Below are 15,151 nucleotides of genomic sequence, written 5' to 3'. Positions count from 1 at the left end.
AATCTATGAATCCTCGAGGGAAGTGCGAGCGATGCGTGCTGCAAGCCTGACAACTGCCGCTTGTGCGAAAGGGCAAGGCTGCACCGTGACCGAGTCTCCACCTGTAGGAGGGTAGATCACCTGACGCGAAGCGCTAACGGCGGCTACGCCAGTTCGACTCTTAGAAGCAAACGGGTCGGAAGCCATCTTTCAAATGCAGGTTGAAAAGCACTATATACATATATTCCTTTCCATGATACCATGTTCGGTACATAGCTCCGCTTTATGCGCCCAGGCAGGTCACTCCCCGCTGGAAAACCACCAAAAACCTAATCCGGGCCTAGAAGGCAAAAATTAGTACTTTCCAAAAGAAAGAGCAGATGGCAGCTCATGAACATACCCAGATCCCTCTGAGTGCCGGGAGAAATAGTCAAAATCAATGTTGACTGTATAGTAAATATTCGATGACACCTGCTTACAACGTAATTGCAAAAGAAACTTACCGGACATGGCCAACACAAGCTGCCATATAAGTAGTCAGAACTCCATCTCTGAACATAATTGGATATTGTAGTTGCTTACAGCGCGTTCCTCTAAGGAAAGATCACGAATTATTGAAGGAGCTTTTGAGATTGTCTCTTGAGGATCGGAAGAATCATGTCCGAATCGCACGAAATATTGGCCTACACAAGTATGGAATTAGCGTTGGTGTTCCCCTAGAATTCTGATAATATTGAACCGCACCAGTATCGGTGAATAGCTAAAACCATGGTACGTGAATATATTCCTTTATAGGACATGTCCTCGAGAATGTAACATACCTCACGACCAAAGCCCCTGAACATCCGGCTAATACTAGCCATAGCTTCGCCTCTAGCATCTCTAAGCACAAAACGCCAGGCCAAGAAACCTTCGTCTACTCGCGCAAATTGATGGAAAAGTTCTGTTTCCGGCTCCGGTTGCGGGTCAGTAGCTAGTGTCAAGATACGACGAGAATCTTTTCTAACGTTATGATGGTATGTTATTAAGCCTTGACGTAAAGCAGCATCTACAAACCTTAAGAAGGTATCGTAACGCCTGCGCCAGAGATGCCACCTTTGTTGTACCTCTCCAAATGTGTCAAGCACGGGTTCCCCGTCGCGTGTATATTCGCTTAAGTCCTTGAGGCGCTGCACAAACATTCTGGAATTTATAAACGCAAAGGGACGCCGAAGCTGAAAATAAACTCGAATTCAATATTGACCTGCAAAGGTGTATTCAAGATAGAACACAACGGACCCATAGTATAGGTGTGCCCATACTATCCATGACAAGGGCACGAAAGGGTCTATGCGTTCGCAAAATTTGTCGTCCGAACGTGCCAAGGAAACCCCGCTGTTCCTCAGCAATGTATCCCAGTGTGACGCCTTCTTCATTTGCTTGTGGTCATAGCATCATGGTGTCAGTTCTAACGCGGCCAACATTGATGTCAAGACACGTACTTATGACGTATCGATTCGATTGTTCGAAACCGACGAAGAGATTGAGCATCTCGATTTGCCTGTCGAAGTCAGCTAGGTGGTTTGAAAGCATAGATATCCATAAATATATAGACCTAGTTACAACCAGCTGATCGTGCCCAAGCAACAATTGCTTTAAGCCTGTTTCCGGGTCACTGAGGGGAGGCCGCTGGCTTGCCTCCCATAGTGGTGATTGCTCAGACGATGGGCGGTCTTCAGAGGCAAGGCTTTCAAAATGCCCAGGTTTTCGATGCCTACGATAATCTCCGTTCAGACTTTTTGCATTCGGACGTCGTCTGCTCGGACCAGGACCGCGTTCGGTGAACCTTGAGTGAACATATAATGGGCAATAACTTGAGAAACTTAAGGAGAAGACTGGTATCGAGTTTCGACGGATCGACTTAGAGGCGAATCCAGATACCCACAGAACAGCGAACATATGCCGGTTGCAATTATGTGAAGAGGGCCGGCCTGAGTATGAAGATTCAAGACACGTTCAAGTTTGTTAAGTACCACCGCGATACTGGTAGCAAGTGCGTGTCGAGTGCCGTCGGAAGCGCGCGAAGCGGCAGCCGCACAAGCCAAGGACGGGAGACGAATGACGCTGGTGACTATCGTCTGCACATGCTACTCTCGCCAGCGACCCAGAGGTCGTCCATCCGCTTTCTCGTTCGGACGCGTCCTCGAAAATATGGATCACCTAGTCTAAGGCCTTTAAATCAATCTCGAACGCTCTTTGGTTGGTTCAAGAAACCTAAGGCTACCGAGAAGAAAGATGCGGTCCCGCTTCTGACGGAAGACAACCTGGTCCACTCTTTTTCTCAGTCACCATTCCCTGCAATTCGTGCGCGTGGAGAAGCCATCCAGAAGCTTGCTCCGTGTCCTGTATGCGCTACAGAACACAGCTCATCGCATGTCCACACTCACGCGCAGCCCCGTGCCGTTAAATTCGAATGCCCGGATTGTGGTTGGCCAACACATTGTTCTGAAGAACATTGGCGACAAGATGAGGAGCATAAGAAATATTGCGGGAGATTGCGAGAAGTCAATGAAGATGAGCATGATCTAAGAAGCGGAAGAAGACTCCGGGAATTCGAGTTGCCAGGTTCGTATTAATTACTAGCCATGCAGGTGCCATCGTAATAGATGTCCCGACACATCCTTAGGTCCTCAAGATTCTGAGGCAGCGATATCATTTTCAAATTGGGACGTGTTCTGGTACACTCGTGGGTTCCCATCCATGGACAATGAACGATCTCGAAGGCATGCCAGCAAACTCTTAACATATCCCATAACTATCGGTTCGGTCCTTCATCAGTTCAGCGGTCTCACTCTTCGGAATCAACGTGTAACATCAGAGGGTAGTCGGTCATTAGCAGGTAGATCTCGCGTGTTCACACACCAGCCGTAGCTCACCGTGATTTAGCCTTGCGTACAACACTCCATGTTGCCCCAGGAGCGCCTGAAGTGGAAGCTGCATCTGCAGACAAGCCCCAGATGCGCCTATTCGTTCTTGGAGCGCGAGCGGAGTCGTCGCTCCCGCCGCATGTCTGGGAGCAGTTGTGTCTGCTGTTTCCCGCCGCTCTCTTCCACTTGTACTTCATTGGGCCTCAGGTCTCGCTACCGAAGCCAGCTAGCGAGCTCAAAAAGCCGACAGCAAAACCCCAAGCTGCTACAACTGAAATTAAGACTCAACCATCGCCCTCTTCGGAGAGTCCCACGAGCGAGGAGCAAAAGAACGACGAAGAGAAGCCCGTTTATGTTCCCAATATTTACGAGCCACCCACTCCTGCTCCGATTGCTCGTCTGAAACGCACACGCGAATCCATACAACAATATGGCGTGCCTTCGTACACAGTTCCGTACACACCACAACTTACAATCACGGGCATGCAAGCCAACTACACTGATGTCCACGCACATTTCCAGGAAACCTTTGATCCCTACACGGACTGCTTTTTCCTATTTTCACCGGGTTTTGGGTTTCCTTCACCGAACTCCACTTCTGAGTTGACTGGGGAACCTCTATTGCAGATCGCATCACCATCAGAGTGGGGATCAGTCATTCCGTTATTGCTGGCCAGTAAATGCCCCATCTTTGTTACTGGTTTCTCCCCGGCGGACGTGGAGCGGGATGTTAAATCCCTGTCCACGGCACCGGACGTCGCAGGGGAGTTTGATTGGGTGGTGACCCCAGGACCCAATGCATTCGGCAGCGAGAAATGGGAGGTAGCGGATTTCGACCCGCGGGTCATGGTAAAGACTAACTGGGGGGTCTGGGGCATTAGAGGAAAGAGGCGAGACGTTAGGGAGAAAAGTAGCTGGTTTTAAATAATTTTTCAGTATTGCCATGATCTACCACACTAATTCAACACAAGTCCTCCCCGTGCGTGCGCATCATAATTCACCTTCATCTTTAAATTTCCGATCGAAACCCGCTGTCCTTGGATTCTAAGTTCTTACTTCTCGGCGTAGCCACAAGCGCGTCGAATATCACGTGCCCGCGTATAACGCGTTGTTGATCACGGTCATCTTACGCGTTGCCCGCGACTACTACGCGTCGAGTCTACAGTTTAGTCCTTCAATTTCACGACATGGTCTACCTGCCACCACCTCAGTTTGCTTCAGCCTCACGACCATCGTACGGAGAGACATACGCCAAGATCCTCGCGGCTCATCGACGCTCTCCCGCTACATCTGCATCGTCCGTGATCATCCTTGTTGCTCCCGATGTGGACGCGCTATGTGCTGCACATATGCTGGCCGAATTGTTCAAGCAGGACGACGTCATGCATCGTATTATTCCCGTTTCTGGACATGCCGAACTAGAGCGAATGAGGGACGAGCTTGCGACCTTTACTGACGTAAGTGCGATTTCACCTTCGCTAAATGTACCTGACATGTGGCTTCTCTACTGGTGGTTAGCTGCATACCTTGATCCTGTTGAATATGGGCGCTATTCTTGACCTTCCGTCTTCAGAATGGTTTGGGGAGTTCAGCACACAGCTGACGGTTCACGTAATCGATTCCTCACGACCACAGAATCTTGCCAGTATATTTGGCATTGGAGAGGGTGGTAACAGAATCGTGATATGGGATGACGGAGGTGCAGAGAATCTGCAAGAGGAGCGTAAGGCTTGGGAGGCTCTTGCAGTGAGCAGTATAATTTTATTGTCATTGAGACGAACTCTCAACTTCCAACCCGCGTAGTATGAGCCCGAACCTGATTCTGATGAAGAAGATTCCGAACTAGACTCAGAAGAGGACGTTGAAGGAGATGATGATGACGAAGGTGAAGATGACGCATACGATGGGGGAAGCTCTTCTGGAAAGCGACGGTCCTTAGGTGATGGAGGTCGGCCCAACGGCAAGCGTCGAAGGATCCAAGTAAAGAGTCTACACACATTCACACAATTTTCCCTAACAATTCGTACCAGAGACGACCATCGCGTATGTCGAAGGAAGATCGCGCACAATATTCTTCTCGGCTAGAGAAATATTACATGTCTGGTACATGGCATGGGCAAAGTGCGTGTGGAACAATATACTTGCTTGCCACTGTGCTCGAACGTGTAGACAACGACTTATTATGGTAGGAACTCTTTCTCATGCATACTCTGTGACCTACAACTCACGCGGCAAAGGCTGGCCATATTGGGTCTAACACATCAATACACTACATCCAGAATATCGCGTAACGACTACGACAAATATCATTCCATATATTACGACGAAGTCGCGCGCCTAAACCCACCTCCACCCGCTTCGGCTGCGAATGACTATGACTTCAAATCCCAGCACCCCGACGATACCTCTGTATATGCCGCAGACGAACTGCGGTTCATGATGTTCAGACATTGGAATTTGTATGATGCAATGTATCATTCTAGCTATGTAGCAACTAGACTGGGAATTTGGAAAGAAAGAGGTCGAAAACGACTGACAGGTCTCCTAGCTAAAATGGGGTGCGTTAACAATACCCGCTCTAGTTTGGTCATACTGAGCAGATTTCTCCGCAGATTTTCTATACCTGAGACACAACAGCCATACCCTCATATGGCGAAGGATCTGAAGCTCTCCTTGCGCCAGAAATTAGATCAGATAGCTCCAGAATACGGTCTCGTGGAATTGTCCTACCCTTCCTTTACACGCTGTTATGGCTATCGCTCACAACCACTCTCCGCATGTGATGCGGTGGAGGCGGTTTCTGCCCTGCTTGACGTCGCCGGGGGTGTGCGCTTGGAGATAGAAGTAGAAGGCGCGCGGAATGGCGGTGAGTGGTTTGGCGGAGGACGCGTGTGGAACATCGAGAGGGACGAGGGGAGAAAAGAGGGCGAGCATGAACACATACCACCAGGAGGTGCTACTGCTGGGGTCAAAACGGTAAATGCTATGGGCGGTGAAGCTGGTATGGATCAAGCCAACGGAGAAGGTCAGGACTTGCAATGGTGGATTAAGAATTTCTGGACAGCATTCGATGCTCTCGGCGAGTGGGTGTCCATTCCTTTTGTTTATGAGCTATTCTGACTATCCTACCTAGCATCGTGCGTTTACGAGAGGCTCTGTCGCTCGCCATGGCCCTCCATAAGGCGATTGTCCGCCAAGGTTCGTCCATTATTGACAAACATGACATTCGCACGCTCCGAGGCCATCGTGTTGTCACTATCACGCAGGGACCTGACCTGGCGCTCTTCGCGCACCCCGGTGTTCTCTCCCGTCTTGCCCTGTGGCTCGTTGAGGCACTGCGGGATCGGCTCAGCGGAACGAGCACTGCCTATTCGCGCAGCAAACGCAAAAGCCTGCCGTTGGTTCTCGCGTGTCTCAATGAGAAAGAGGGCACCTACCTTGTCGTGGGCGTTATGGCCGCGCTGAACTTTGGCGATGTGCGAAAGAAGTGGGTAACTTTTACTGTGGTTAATTGTCAAACGCTGACTTTCTGTCATTGTGCTTAAAGCGAGTTCGGCCTTGCATTCCTGGATGCAAAAGAGAGATGCAATGCGCGTACGCGGCACGGCTCATTTGATACGAGTGTCCTGGAAATCAATAAAGATGACTTGAAGGTTTTCCTGGAGACATTGTGTGATGGTGGCGAGAGATAGAGTTCTACTCCCGGTGATAAATTAAGAGACGTCTATATATTAGTTTTATTCGTTTGTATTCTCGTGCTTCGTCATTTGAATTTCGTCATTATAAGGATGGCTGGGCATCACAACTGGCAGGAAACTGAAGATCTTTTCGACAGTCTCCTGCAATCATCGTGAACGCACTTTTTTTTTTCGTGCCGAGGAAATTATTCAAGTTCATTTCAAAAATAGATCGATGTAGGCAATGACTGCCCATGTCTGAGATCTGGCTATAATTTATAATACACCCTTCGTGCTGGGAACGTCGTTGCCCCCCGTCCTCTCAATGGCCTGTCGAATGGCGAGGGCGAGCGCCTTAAAGGCCGACTCTGCTCTAGGGGGGAGTCAGCATTGAAGATGCTGAGAGACCATGGTGCCTACCGGTGATGATCATTTTCGCCGCGAAGAACGTCGACGTGCAGCGTTACTCCAGCCGCTATCGCGAAGGAATAGAAAATGTGCGGAAACATCTCGGTTGACAGATCCCCAATCTTTTCTCGCTTGATACCCAGATCCGTCACACAGAACGGTCTTGAGCAGATGTCGATCACCGCACGCGATAGGGCCTAAAGAACACCGTCAGTTCCATTGTGCCCGATTCTGGTATGGCATACTTCATCCAGAGGGGCAAATCCCGTGCCGTAGCGGCGGATACCCCGGACCTCACCAAGAGCCTGCTTGAATGCAGTTCCGAGCGCTATCGCACTGTCCTGTGCAGTCGAGAAATATGAGCCGAGAAGAGGCTGACGGGAGAAGCAGACCTGGTCGTCGGTATCAGTACTTATCTGCAGTATGGTGGTCATCTATCCACAGGTCTCCCTGGCACTTCATCGTCAGTGACATGCCAGAATGTTTTGCGAGCGCATGATACATCTTACGCAACGTGAGCATATCATTTGTATGTTCGGTGTGCGAGACGGACAAAGACATACATGGTCAAGGAATCCGATGCCTGTCGAAACAGAGATCTCTTGCGCATTGCCAGAGCCGGGCTGGCAGTCGAGGTTGATTGTGACATCAATTTGGGTTTCATTTGTCTTGCGACTGATTGTCGCCGTCCTGGCAGTCATTGTTTACTAAAGTCAGGGAGGCGAGGCTCGAAAGATGAGTCAAGAATCCTGTCGTGGTCTGACTTCCTTTCCGGGTATCGGTGCCTCGCATATCGATCAGCTCGATCGGCACCACTTAACTCTATGCAAGCGCCAAGGCCCGACTGCAGTCAGCAAGATTTGTGCTCTGAATTCCCCCTTTTTTTCGCACGGAAAATGAAGCATATTTTACTATTCTTTTCGTTGTGCTAGTTAGTGTGAGCCCGACGCAAGTAGATTATCCCCAGCAAATGGACCCCTTCCCTCTGCCTCGGCATCCATCACCTTCCACATATTACACCCTTTCCCGTCATTCTGAGCCCCCGCATAGCATGTCCACCAGTACTTCGCGACCACGTTTTTCTTAAATCCTTCGTCGCGCCGCTCGTGTGCGTTTGCAGTATTCGGGTCAACATACCTATTCTTCATGTCTGGTCGCAAAATGCATGGAACTCCACACTTGCATTTTGGCGTCGATTCGGATCGATAATCAGGGCGGTAGAATCGGAACGTGATATTTATCCGCGCGTTTGAGGATTCAATAGCAGGGAGGGGCTCTTCGCTGCCATCAGCACTCGTGGTCACTGGCGGTGGGAAAGGTGGGTGAAAGAGATCGATGGCGTTTTGGGGAGGGATGCAGTGCTTGAACATCTCCTGAGTTGAAGCATGCATAATTACGAGCTCCAGATTCCTAAGTAATTCTGGATAATAGGATGCAATAGAGGCACGTACAGAATTGTGTTGAAGAGGGATGTTATATGTTCTTGCACTGCGCTGCTCTTTGTCTTCGACAGGAATCACCTCCCGTAGACGAAAAATGCGGCTCGTTCCTGCAGTATATACGCATCTTGAACTCTCGTATGAACGCTGAACTATTTCCATACCTAGACTCAAGCTCGCAATGGTCGGGTAGGGCCCAATATTCGTCAGCTGATCCGTATGATAGCCTACACTTTCCTTCGCTCCTTCGTAACAATTAGAAGCCGCGACGTTGGCTCGCCATATGACCTTGCCGTCCAAGTCTTTGTAATCTTCACAAGACTCTCCACCCCATTCCAAAGGAAAACGTTGGCGCTTGCGCATCTCTTCGTTGACTACACGCTCTACTATCTTGCATGCTTCCTCCATTGCGAGAGGAAAAGTAGACGGGGGCTCAGTCTGGCGACCATTGTACCTATTTAATAAAGATAAGTCCAGAGCCGGAGACATGGCCAGCGCAAGCCATATCATCAATGCTGCAGTCGCGTTTAAATTATTTCAAGAACGTACATACCAGAATTGAGCTGCTTGCTGCATGTCTTGACGATCATCTGAGCCTCCTGAGAAGGACTTTCTACAATAGAACGATGTTCGATGAGGGCTTTCTACTACTCGCTCGAAGAGCCACCATCGGTTCCGCTGCCAGGTCCTACTCTCGTGTAACATAGTGTAGAAAAGTCTGGGCGTTGAGATCAGCAGGTATCTAAATATAGCGATTGAGACACAAACCTGCATGCGAGTTCGGGTGGCAGAATAGAGGGATGAAGAGTGCAAGGCGTGTGTTGCGCAACGAGTAATGGTGTACCTAAAGTGAGAGGAGGTGCTCGAGGTAGCCGTTTATTCACATTCGAGTCTTTAGAATTTGGCGGGCGAAGAAGCTTCATAAACTCGTTGTTGGAGATATTTCTGACTTTTGTGGATGATGTCCCAGACGAGAATACTGAAGGGACCGGATCTATCGCCTCCTGAGCCTGAACATTGGACGGGTATGTCTCGTGCATTGATCTGGCCGATTGATTTTCGTTTTTCAAGGGAGAAACAGATTTCGTTGACGAGGAAGAAACTTTTTCTGATGCGGATTCATTAAACGATACAGCGGGCGCGTCGGAACGACCTGATGAAGGTCCTGATGTCCTCCTTGACACCTTAGACTTTGATGAGTCTAACCACGCGTCGAGACCAACTTTTCTCTTGCGTTTTCTGCTGTGTGGACCATCGTTTGTATTCCTTTTTAACAAACGTCGTGCAGCTTTGTCTACATCACCGTCGCATTCTACGAGAGCGTCCAGAAGCGTCGCTTGATCATACTGTTGTGAGCCCAGCAAACTGGAGAGCAATGCTAGGAGGACGTCAGTGTCCATGATTGAGGAAATGGCGAGCTGGATGGTAATCTCACGCGCAGCGAGATGTTGGTGGCTTAAGTATCGAAATGGGTGTCACTGTAAGCCGATGCGGGCTTCGCGATGCCCGACTCCGAGTCACCGCTCGACGCGACCGGACGCGACGCGTTGAGCACGTGGACAGGGAGGATGACGTAACATGTGATCGACCTGCTTCAAGTTCACGTGCTGGCCTGTGCTCGATTTGGGTGCGACTGGCAGTGGCGGTAGGCCGTTACAACTCGACTGCAGCGAGCAGCGGATAGCAACATGAACGAGAAGACTCTCCCCGTCGTCTCTCCCGCCCATGACAGCCGTATCAACAAACACGCCCATCGCTCGAGCAGGGTGCGCTCGCCTTCTTGCCTTTCGCAATGGTGTTCGGCGCTGATCGGCGCTTGGTTCATAGCTGATCGTGGTGTGCATAGTCATTCAAGTCGCCATCCTTGTCTATCGTTTAACAGGCCCTCCCAAATCATTTTCGAGAATACTTCCCGCACAATCCGAGCCAGATTTCTCACATCTAGCAGATCATTGCGCCCATGTCTCTCCTATCACTGCCAGCTCCTTCCTCGATCGTCAGCAGTCCCTCGCGCAAACTCTCCATGCCCTCAACATCTCAGCCTATGTCGCCGAACCTGGACCAAGTGCTGGGTATTTTGCTAACCTATCATCATCGCAATGGGGGCTGTCCGAGCGACCGCTCTTGCTTATCGTCTCTCCCAAGGCGGACGCAGAAGATAACATTCGTGCCCAGGTCTCAATCTTGACGCCTGCCTTCGAGGTTACCCGTGCCAAACTTCTCTCCATCCCAACGCCCTCAGACATAGAGTATGTGTCCTGGCCAGAAGACGTTGATCCTTTCAGTACGGCCGTGTCAGCCATAAGCAGCCTCAGTGGAAACACAATTGTCGTCGACGGCATGGTCCGAAGCTTCATCTCAGACGGATTGAAAAAGGCTGCACCCAACTCGAGGATTGCCTTGGCCCCCGTAGAAATCAGAAGGCTGCGGGAGCGTAAGAGCGAGCAAGAGCTTGAAATCATGAAGTGTGTCAATGAGGTAAGGCGTATTCTTGTGTGTCATGGACTTTTCATGATTGTGTGCGACAAGGTCACTGTTCTTGCCATTCGTGCCGTCCGCGAGAATATGTACATAGGTATGCGCGAGTCAGAAGCTCGTCGGATGATCGTGGGCGCCCTTGGTGCCGCAGGGCTACGTGACCCGAGTGCCCTCACATTATTTGGAGGTAGGAGTCTACTATGCATGACTTGGTATCAATTTCATAGATGTCTTACAGAGAATGCGGCCCTTCCGCACGGGAGCGGAACAGATCGCATACTCGGACCCCATGACTTTGTCCTTATTGATTGCGACGGGTCTTTGCACGGGTACCAAAGCGACGTTACCAGGGTACAATCTCCAGCGGACTACACCCACACCAATTATACTTATCTTCGCTTCCGCTGCAGACATTCGCTTTGCCCGGTTCGAGTATCCATGCTGCTCACCTGAGACTGTGGCACCTAGTGCACTCCGCTCAGGCAAACGCGCTACGTGCTGCACGAAATGGAACGATGACGGCAGATGTCGACCGTGCTGCTCGAGATACGTTTGCTGCACAAAGCTATGCGCAATATTTCACACATCGACTTGGTCATGGTACGTATGCGACTCTAGAACGCAGAGTTCGCTTGCTGACATGGTTTGGTGTCGATCAGGAATTGGTCTCGAGGTTCACGAATCACCGTATTTACGCGGCGGATCAGACGACCTCATCCTTACGGGGCACACATTCTCTGACGAACCTGGAATTTATATCGAGGGACAAGTAGGCTACTGCTCTTTGTTTTGGGCCAGATACCAGGTACTCATGACGATGTGTAATAGGTCGGCGTCCGACTGGAAGACTGTTTCTATGTTCATGAGGATGGTAATGCAGTATTACTCACTGCTGGGGTAGGTGGAGCCGCAACCAGCCCATGGAGTCCATGAAGGCTGTCGTAGATGTGCAAGGAGCGTTTGCCCATACCTGTGCTGTCGATATGTGTATGCTATTGTATAGAACGTGCTATTCAATAATCAATATTCAGGTCCGACGCCGTATCTTATCGAGAATCGTGGGAAAGAAATCTTGACTTCAGTGGAAAGTCTCTCTCGATCGAGTCAAAGCGTCTGCACGCTCGCTGTAGGCTTGCCTAGTCCTGCACCCTCCATGCCATCTCCTGAAGAAGCCACGACGTCTGATGCGCCTGCGCCTGTACCTGCAGCAGCAACAGACTTCAGATCTTTGGGACTCATTGATCCTCTCCTAGAGGCACTTGAGCAACTAAATTTCAAACACCCGACCGACATCCAAGTCGAAGCCCTCCCTCATGCTCTTCAAGGTCGAGACATCATCGGTGTAGCGTCCACTGGTTCCGGAAAGACCGCGGCATTTGCATTGCCTATACTTCAGAAACTATGGGAAGAACCAAAAGGTCTGTTTGCGTGCGTCCTTGCGCCGACCCGCGAGCTTGCCTACCAAATATCGCAGCAATTTGAGGGTCTGGGGTCTGCAATGGGCGTGAGGTGTGTCACCATTGTCGGTGGTCTGGATATGATGGCACAGTCGGTGGCACTGGCGAAGAGGCCGCACATAGTTGTCGCTACGCCCGGTCGGCTGATAGACCATCTGGAGAATACGAAGGGCTTCAGCTTGAGGGGGCTCAAGTTTCTGGTGAGTGTTGTGTTGTGTCGGTGTGATACTACCATGATTTTGAAGCTCTGATATTCAGGTCTTAGATGAGGCTGACAGGCTGTTGGACATGGATTTCGGGCCTATAATTGACAAAATTCTCAAGATCATCCCGAAGGAGCGAACAACCTACCTATTTTCCGCCACAATGACCACCAAAGTAGCAAAGCTCCAGCGAGCGAGTCTGTCCAACCCAGTTCGTGTGGAAGTATCTGAAAAGTGAGTACTTGTTCACATTTGTCTCTGAACAGCATTGACGATGTCCAAAGGTATTCTACTGTCTCGACATTATTGCAATACTACCTCTTTATTCCATTAGTCCAGAAGGATGTGCACCTCATCTATCTCGCGAACACGTTAGCGCAGAACTCGATCATCATCTTCACCAGAACTGTTCATGACGCACAGAGGTGCGTTACTACCTCTTGGATTTCATAGTGAAGCTCAACATGCATATAACGGTACAGACTATCCATTATATTGCGAACACTCGGGTTCCCTGCGGTGCCATTACATGGTCAGCTAAGTCAGAGTGCGCGTCTCGGTGCGCTGGGTAAATTTAAGAGTGGAGGTCGCAAGATCTTAGTAGCTACAGATGTTGCTAGCCGGTACGTCCCACCACACGCAAGTGCAATCAGTGGCTGATGACTATGTCATAGTGGGCTTGATATTCCCCACGTGGATGTTGTTATAAATTACGATATTCCAACACATTCAAAAGACTATATTCATCGAGTCGGCCGAACTGCGCGTGCTGGTCGGTCCGGGAAGTCTGTCACCCTTGTCACGCAGTACGATGTCGAGCTCATTCAGCGTATTGAGACGACTATTGGGAAGAAAATGGAGCTGTGGCCGACTGATGCAGAAGAGATTGCCTTGCTGAGGGAGCGCGTAGACGAGGCGAGCAGGGTTGCCATCAATGAGCTCAAGGAGCAAGCCGGGATGAAGAAAAGCGTCCACGGAAGAAAGCGTAGAAAAGAGGAAGGGGGCGGAGACGACCGAGATAGGGATGATGATACCGTGGAAGCCGGTATGCCTTCGAGAAAGAAAAGACCCAAAATGCGAAGGTAGTCTGCATGGTGCCAGTATATTGTTTTTCCATGCTTTCAATCAAGCATAATCGGTATTCTGTTGCCAATATGAAGGAGACGATGGATTATAGCTTCTGAGCTATACAAGGTCCTAGTTTATAAACATGAGATCCGATCGCAGGATGTACTTGACGCCTTCAAGTACTGGCGAGCCTTCGTGAAGCAGACATTCGTGTCCATGGCTGTTACAGCCTTCGCTTGTAAGGTGATTGAATTTGGACCGATGAAAAATGCTACAGACCGATGTAGTAACGCTGTACCTCGAATCAGCGGAGGGGTGATTACTTCACGGGTCTTACTACGCTGGTTTCTGTAGAAGATCGTCTACGTGTCCCGAGCGCGCATTTAACATTGTTCGTCAGTAAAGTGAATGAGTCTTTATTGAACTCGGACCCACTTCTCCGCCTTTGACACCATCCTCGGCACCGGTGAGATACACTAACAAAGTCCATTCCGACTTTGCGCCGGTCTGAGGGTCACGCACAGAATCATCATAGTGAGGTCCGAAATGCTGCCCAGGCGTATACTTATACATGCGAATGTTGGGGTTGAATGAATGAACACATCGCGCAGAAGCCCCGTCTGGCCGCTTCACGGAGGCGGGGTAGGGAAACAAGGGGAGATGGGGGGAAAGCAGATCGAAGAGTCTATGCGCCATGGCCACAGAGTTCACTGACGTTCGATCTACCGCAACCCATGGGTTTCTTCAGAGGCATGCGATGGGCGCAACTCACAGTTTACTCTATCCGCCTCACCTTTCTTCTTAGGCGGCGTGAGCTCGAGCGGCTGACTATCAATGAATTTGACAAACTCCTTGCATTCTCCAAGTGTCAGAAAATCCTGGGCATGCAGAAGCAGTCAGTAACAGCTGTTCTATTAACAAGCCGGAGATGCGAACAGACATGGATCAGCAAAATTTGGTCCTCCACGAAGACATCGGTGATCAAGCGTCGTTTGGGCGATATTTGAGGAAACTCAAGATGAGAAATAGGATTGGAGGGTATCGTAGCAGCAGCATTTTTGGTTCCCAAGGCTGTATGAGGCTTTCGAGGGGCCATTTGGGGCCATCTAAACAGCGGCGAGCGTTCAACCTTGAAGCTCCTGGGGCTGCCCAAAGACAGGACGCGACTGGCTGACAATGTTGTACATACTTAACGAATACTTAAGGATCATCGGGTCACTTTGCCGGAGTGGTTAACGGGATCGCCTGCTAACAGCTGAGAGCGGTTGGGCTTTGCCCGCGAGTGTTCGAATCGCTCAGGTGACGCATTTTTGGATCAATTTATTACATATTGCATTTCTGAGAACCAATCAAATAACGTGTGCACCGTCTCCAAGACAGTGCATGTAACTTAGCTTTGGGGAGGCTCAAGAAGACTTGGTTTTAAATATTCCATTTAGATAAATGTAAACATTTGTGTACTCGCTGAAGCTTACATGCTGCATGGACTCCTAGGCTAGTGATGTACTAGTAGTATGCGCCGTTTTCACACTCTCC

General features: G+C 50.0%; 7 protein-coding genes across 7 annotated transcripts; 3 read left to right on the top strand and 4 right to left on the bottom strand.

Moving 5' to 3' along the window:
• Window positions 1-279: 279 nt before the first annotated feature.
• On the bottom strand, window positions 280-1,509 carry FIBRA_01359 (uncharacterized protein; the record flags this gene model as incomplete). The annotated part of the gene is made up of 9 exons (XM_012323234.1): window positions 280-319; window positions 380-425; window positions 483-501; window positions 562-662; window positions 724-739; window positions 801-981; window positions 1,036-1,193; window positions 1,258-1,397; window positions 1,461-1,509. The coding sequence occupies 9 exons, from the start codon at window positions 1,507-1,509 to the stop codon at window positions 280-282; spliced, it is 750 nt and encodes a 249-aa protein (XP_012178624.1).
• Window positions 1,510-1,955: 446 nt separating this feature from the next.
• FIBRA_01358 (uncharacterized protein) lies at window positions 1,956-3,809 on the top strand (the record flags this gene model as incomplete). Its single annotated transcript, XM_012323233.1, has 4 exons — window positions 1,956-2,363; window positions 2,412-2,583; window positions 2,645-2,857; window positions 2,905-3,809. The coding sequence occupies 4 exons, from the start codon at window positions 1,956-1,958 to the stop codon at window positions 3,807-3,809; spliced, it is 1,698 nt and encodes a 565-aa protein (XP_012178623.1).
• A 263-nt stretch (window positions 3,810-4,072) lies between these two features.
• Window positions 4,073-6,577, top strand: FIBRA_01357 (uncharacterized protein; the record flags this gene model as incomplete). The annotated part of the gene is made up of 8 exons (XM_012323232.1): window positions 4,073-4,342; window positions 4,404-4,631; window positions 4,689-4,865; window positions 4,916-5,070; window positions 5,123-5,443; window positions 5,498-5,968; window positions 6,019-6,372; window positions 6,433-6,577. The coding sequence occupies 8 exons, from the start codon at window positions 4,073-4,075 to the stop codon at window positions 6,575-6,577; spliced, it is 2,121 nt and encodes a 706-aa protein (XP_012178622.1).
• A 261-nt stretch (window positions 6,578-6,838) lies between these two features.
• On the bottom strand, window positions 6,839-7,671 carry FIBRA_01356 (uncharacterized protein; the record flags this gene model as incomplete). Its single annotated transcript, XM_012323231.1, has 4 exons — window positions 6,839-6,935; window positions 6,983-7,167; window positions 7,216-7,362; window positions 7,534-7,671. The coding sequence occupies 4 exons, from the start codon at window positions 7,669-7,671 to the stop codon at window positions 6,839-6,841; spliced, it is 567 nt and encodes a 188-aa protein (XP_012178621.1).
• Window positions 7,672-7,902: 231 nt separating this feature from the next.
• Window positions 7,903-9,809, bottom strand: FIBRA_01355 (uncharacterized protein; the record flags this gene model as incomplete). Its single annotated transcript, XM_012323230.1, has 4 exons — window positions 7,903-8,519; window positions 8,574-8,863; window positions 8,963-9,127; window positions 9,178-9,809. 4 exons carry the CDS (start codon window positions 9,807-9,809, stop codon window positions 7,903-7,905), a joined length of 1,704 nt encoding a protein of 567 aa, XP_012178620.1.
• Window positions 9,810-10,097: 288 nt separating this feature from the next.
• Window positions 10,098-13,633, top strand: FIBRA_01354 (uncharacterized protein; the record flags this gene model as incomplete). The annotated part of the gene is made up of 11 exons (XM_012323229.1): window positions 10,098-10,175; window positions 10,237-11,074; window positions 11,126-11,238; window positions 11,298-11,487; window positions 11,547-11,656; window positions 11,716-11,784; window positions 11,891-12,544; window positions 12,603-12,781; window positions 12,832-12,972; window positions 13,030-13,170; window positions 13,222-13,633. The coding sequence occupies 11 exons, from the start codon at window positions 10,098-10,100 to the stop codon at window positions 13,631-13,633; spliced, it is 2,925 nt and encodes a 974-aa protein (XP_012178619.1).
• A 35-nt stretch (window positions 13,634-13,668) lies between these two features.
• FIBRA_01353 (uncharacterized protein) lies at window positions 13,669-14,711 on the bottom strand (the record flags this gene model as incomplete). Its single annotated transcript, XM_012323228.1, has 5 exons — window positions 13,669-13,744; window positions 13,799-13,977; window positions 14,051-14,325; window positions 14,388-14,493; window positions 14,556-14,711. The coding sequence occupies 5 exons, from the start codon at window positions 14,709-14,711 to the stop codon at window positions 13,669-13,671; spliced, it is 792 nt and encodes a 263-aa protein (XP_012178618.1).
• Between the last annotated feature and the right edge of the window lie 440 nt (window positions 14,712-15,151).

This window comes from Fibroporia radiculosa (assembly GCF_000313525.1).
Source record: "Fibroporia radiculosa TFFH 294 genomic supercontigs, scaffold595, whole genome shotgun sequence".
NCBI classification, from domain to species: domain Eukaryota; kingdom Fungi; phylum Basidiomycota; class Agaricomycetes; order Polyporales; family Fibroporiaceae; genus Fibroporia; species Fibroporia radiculosa.
The sequence above is the reverse complement of the archived record's forward strand: the minus strand, read 5'-3'. Positions and strand labels throughout refer to the sequence as shown.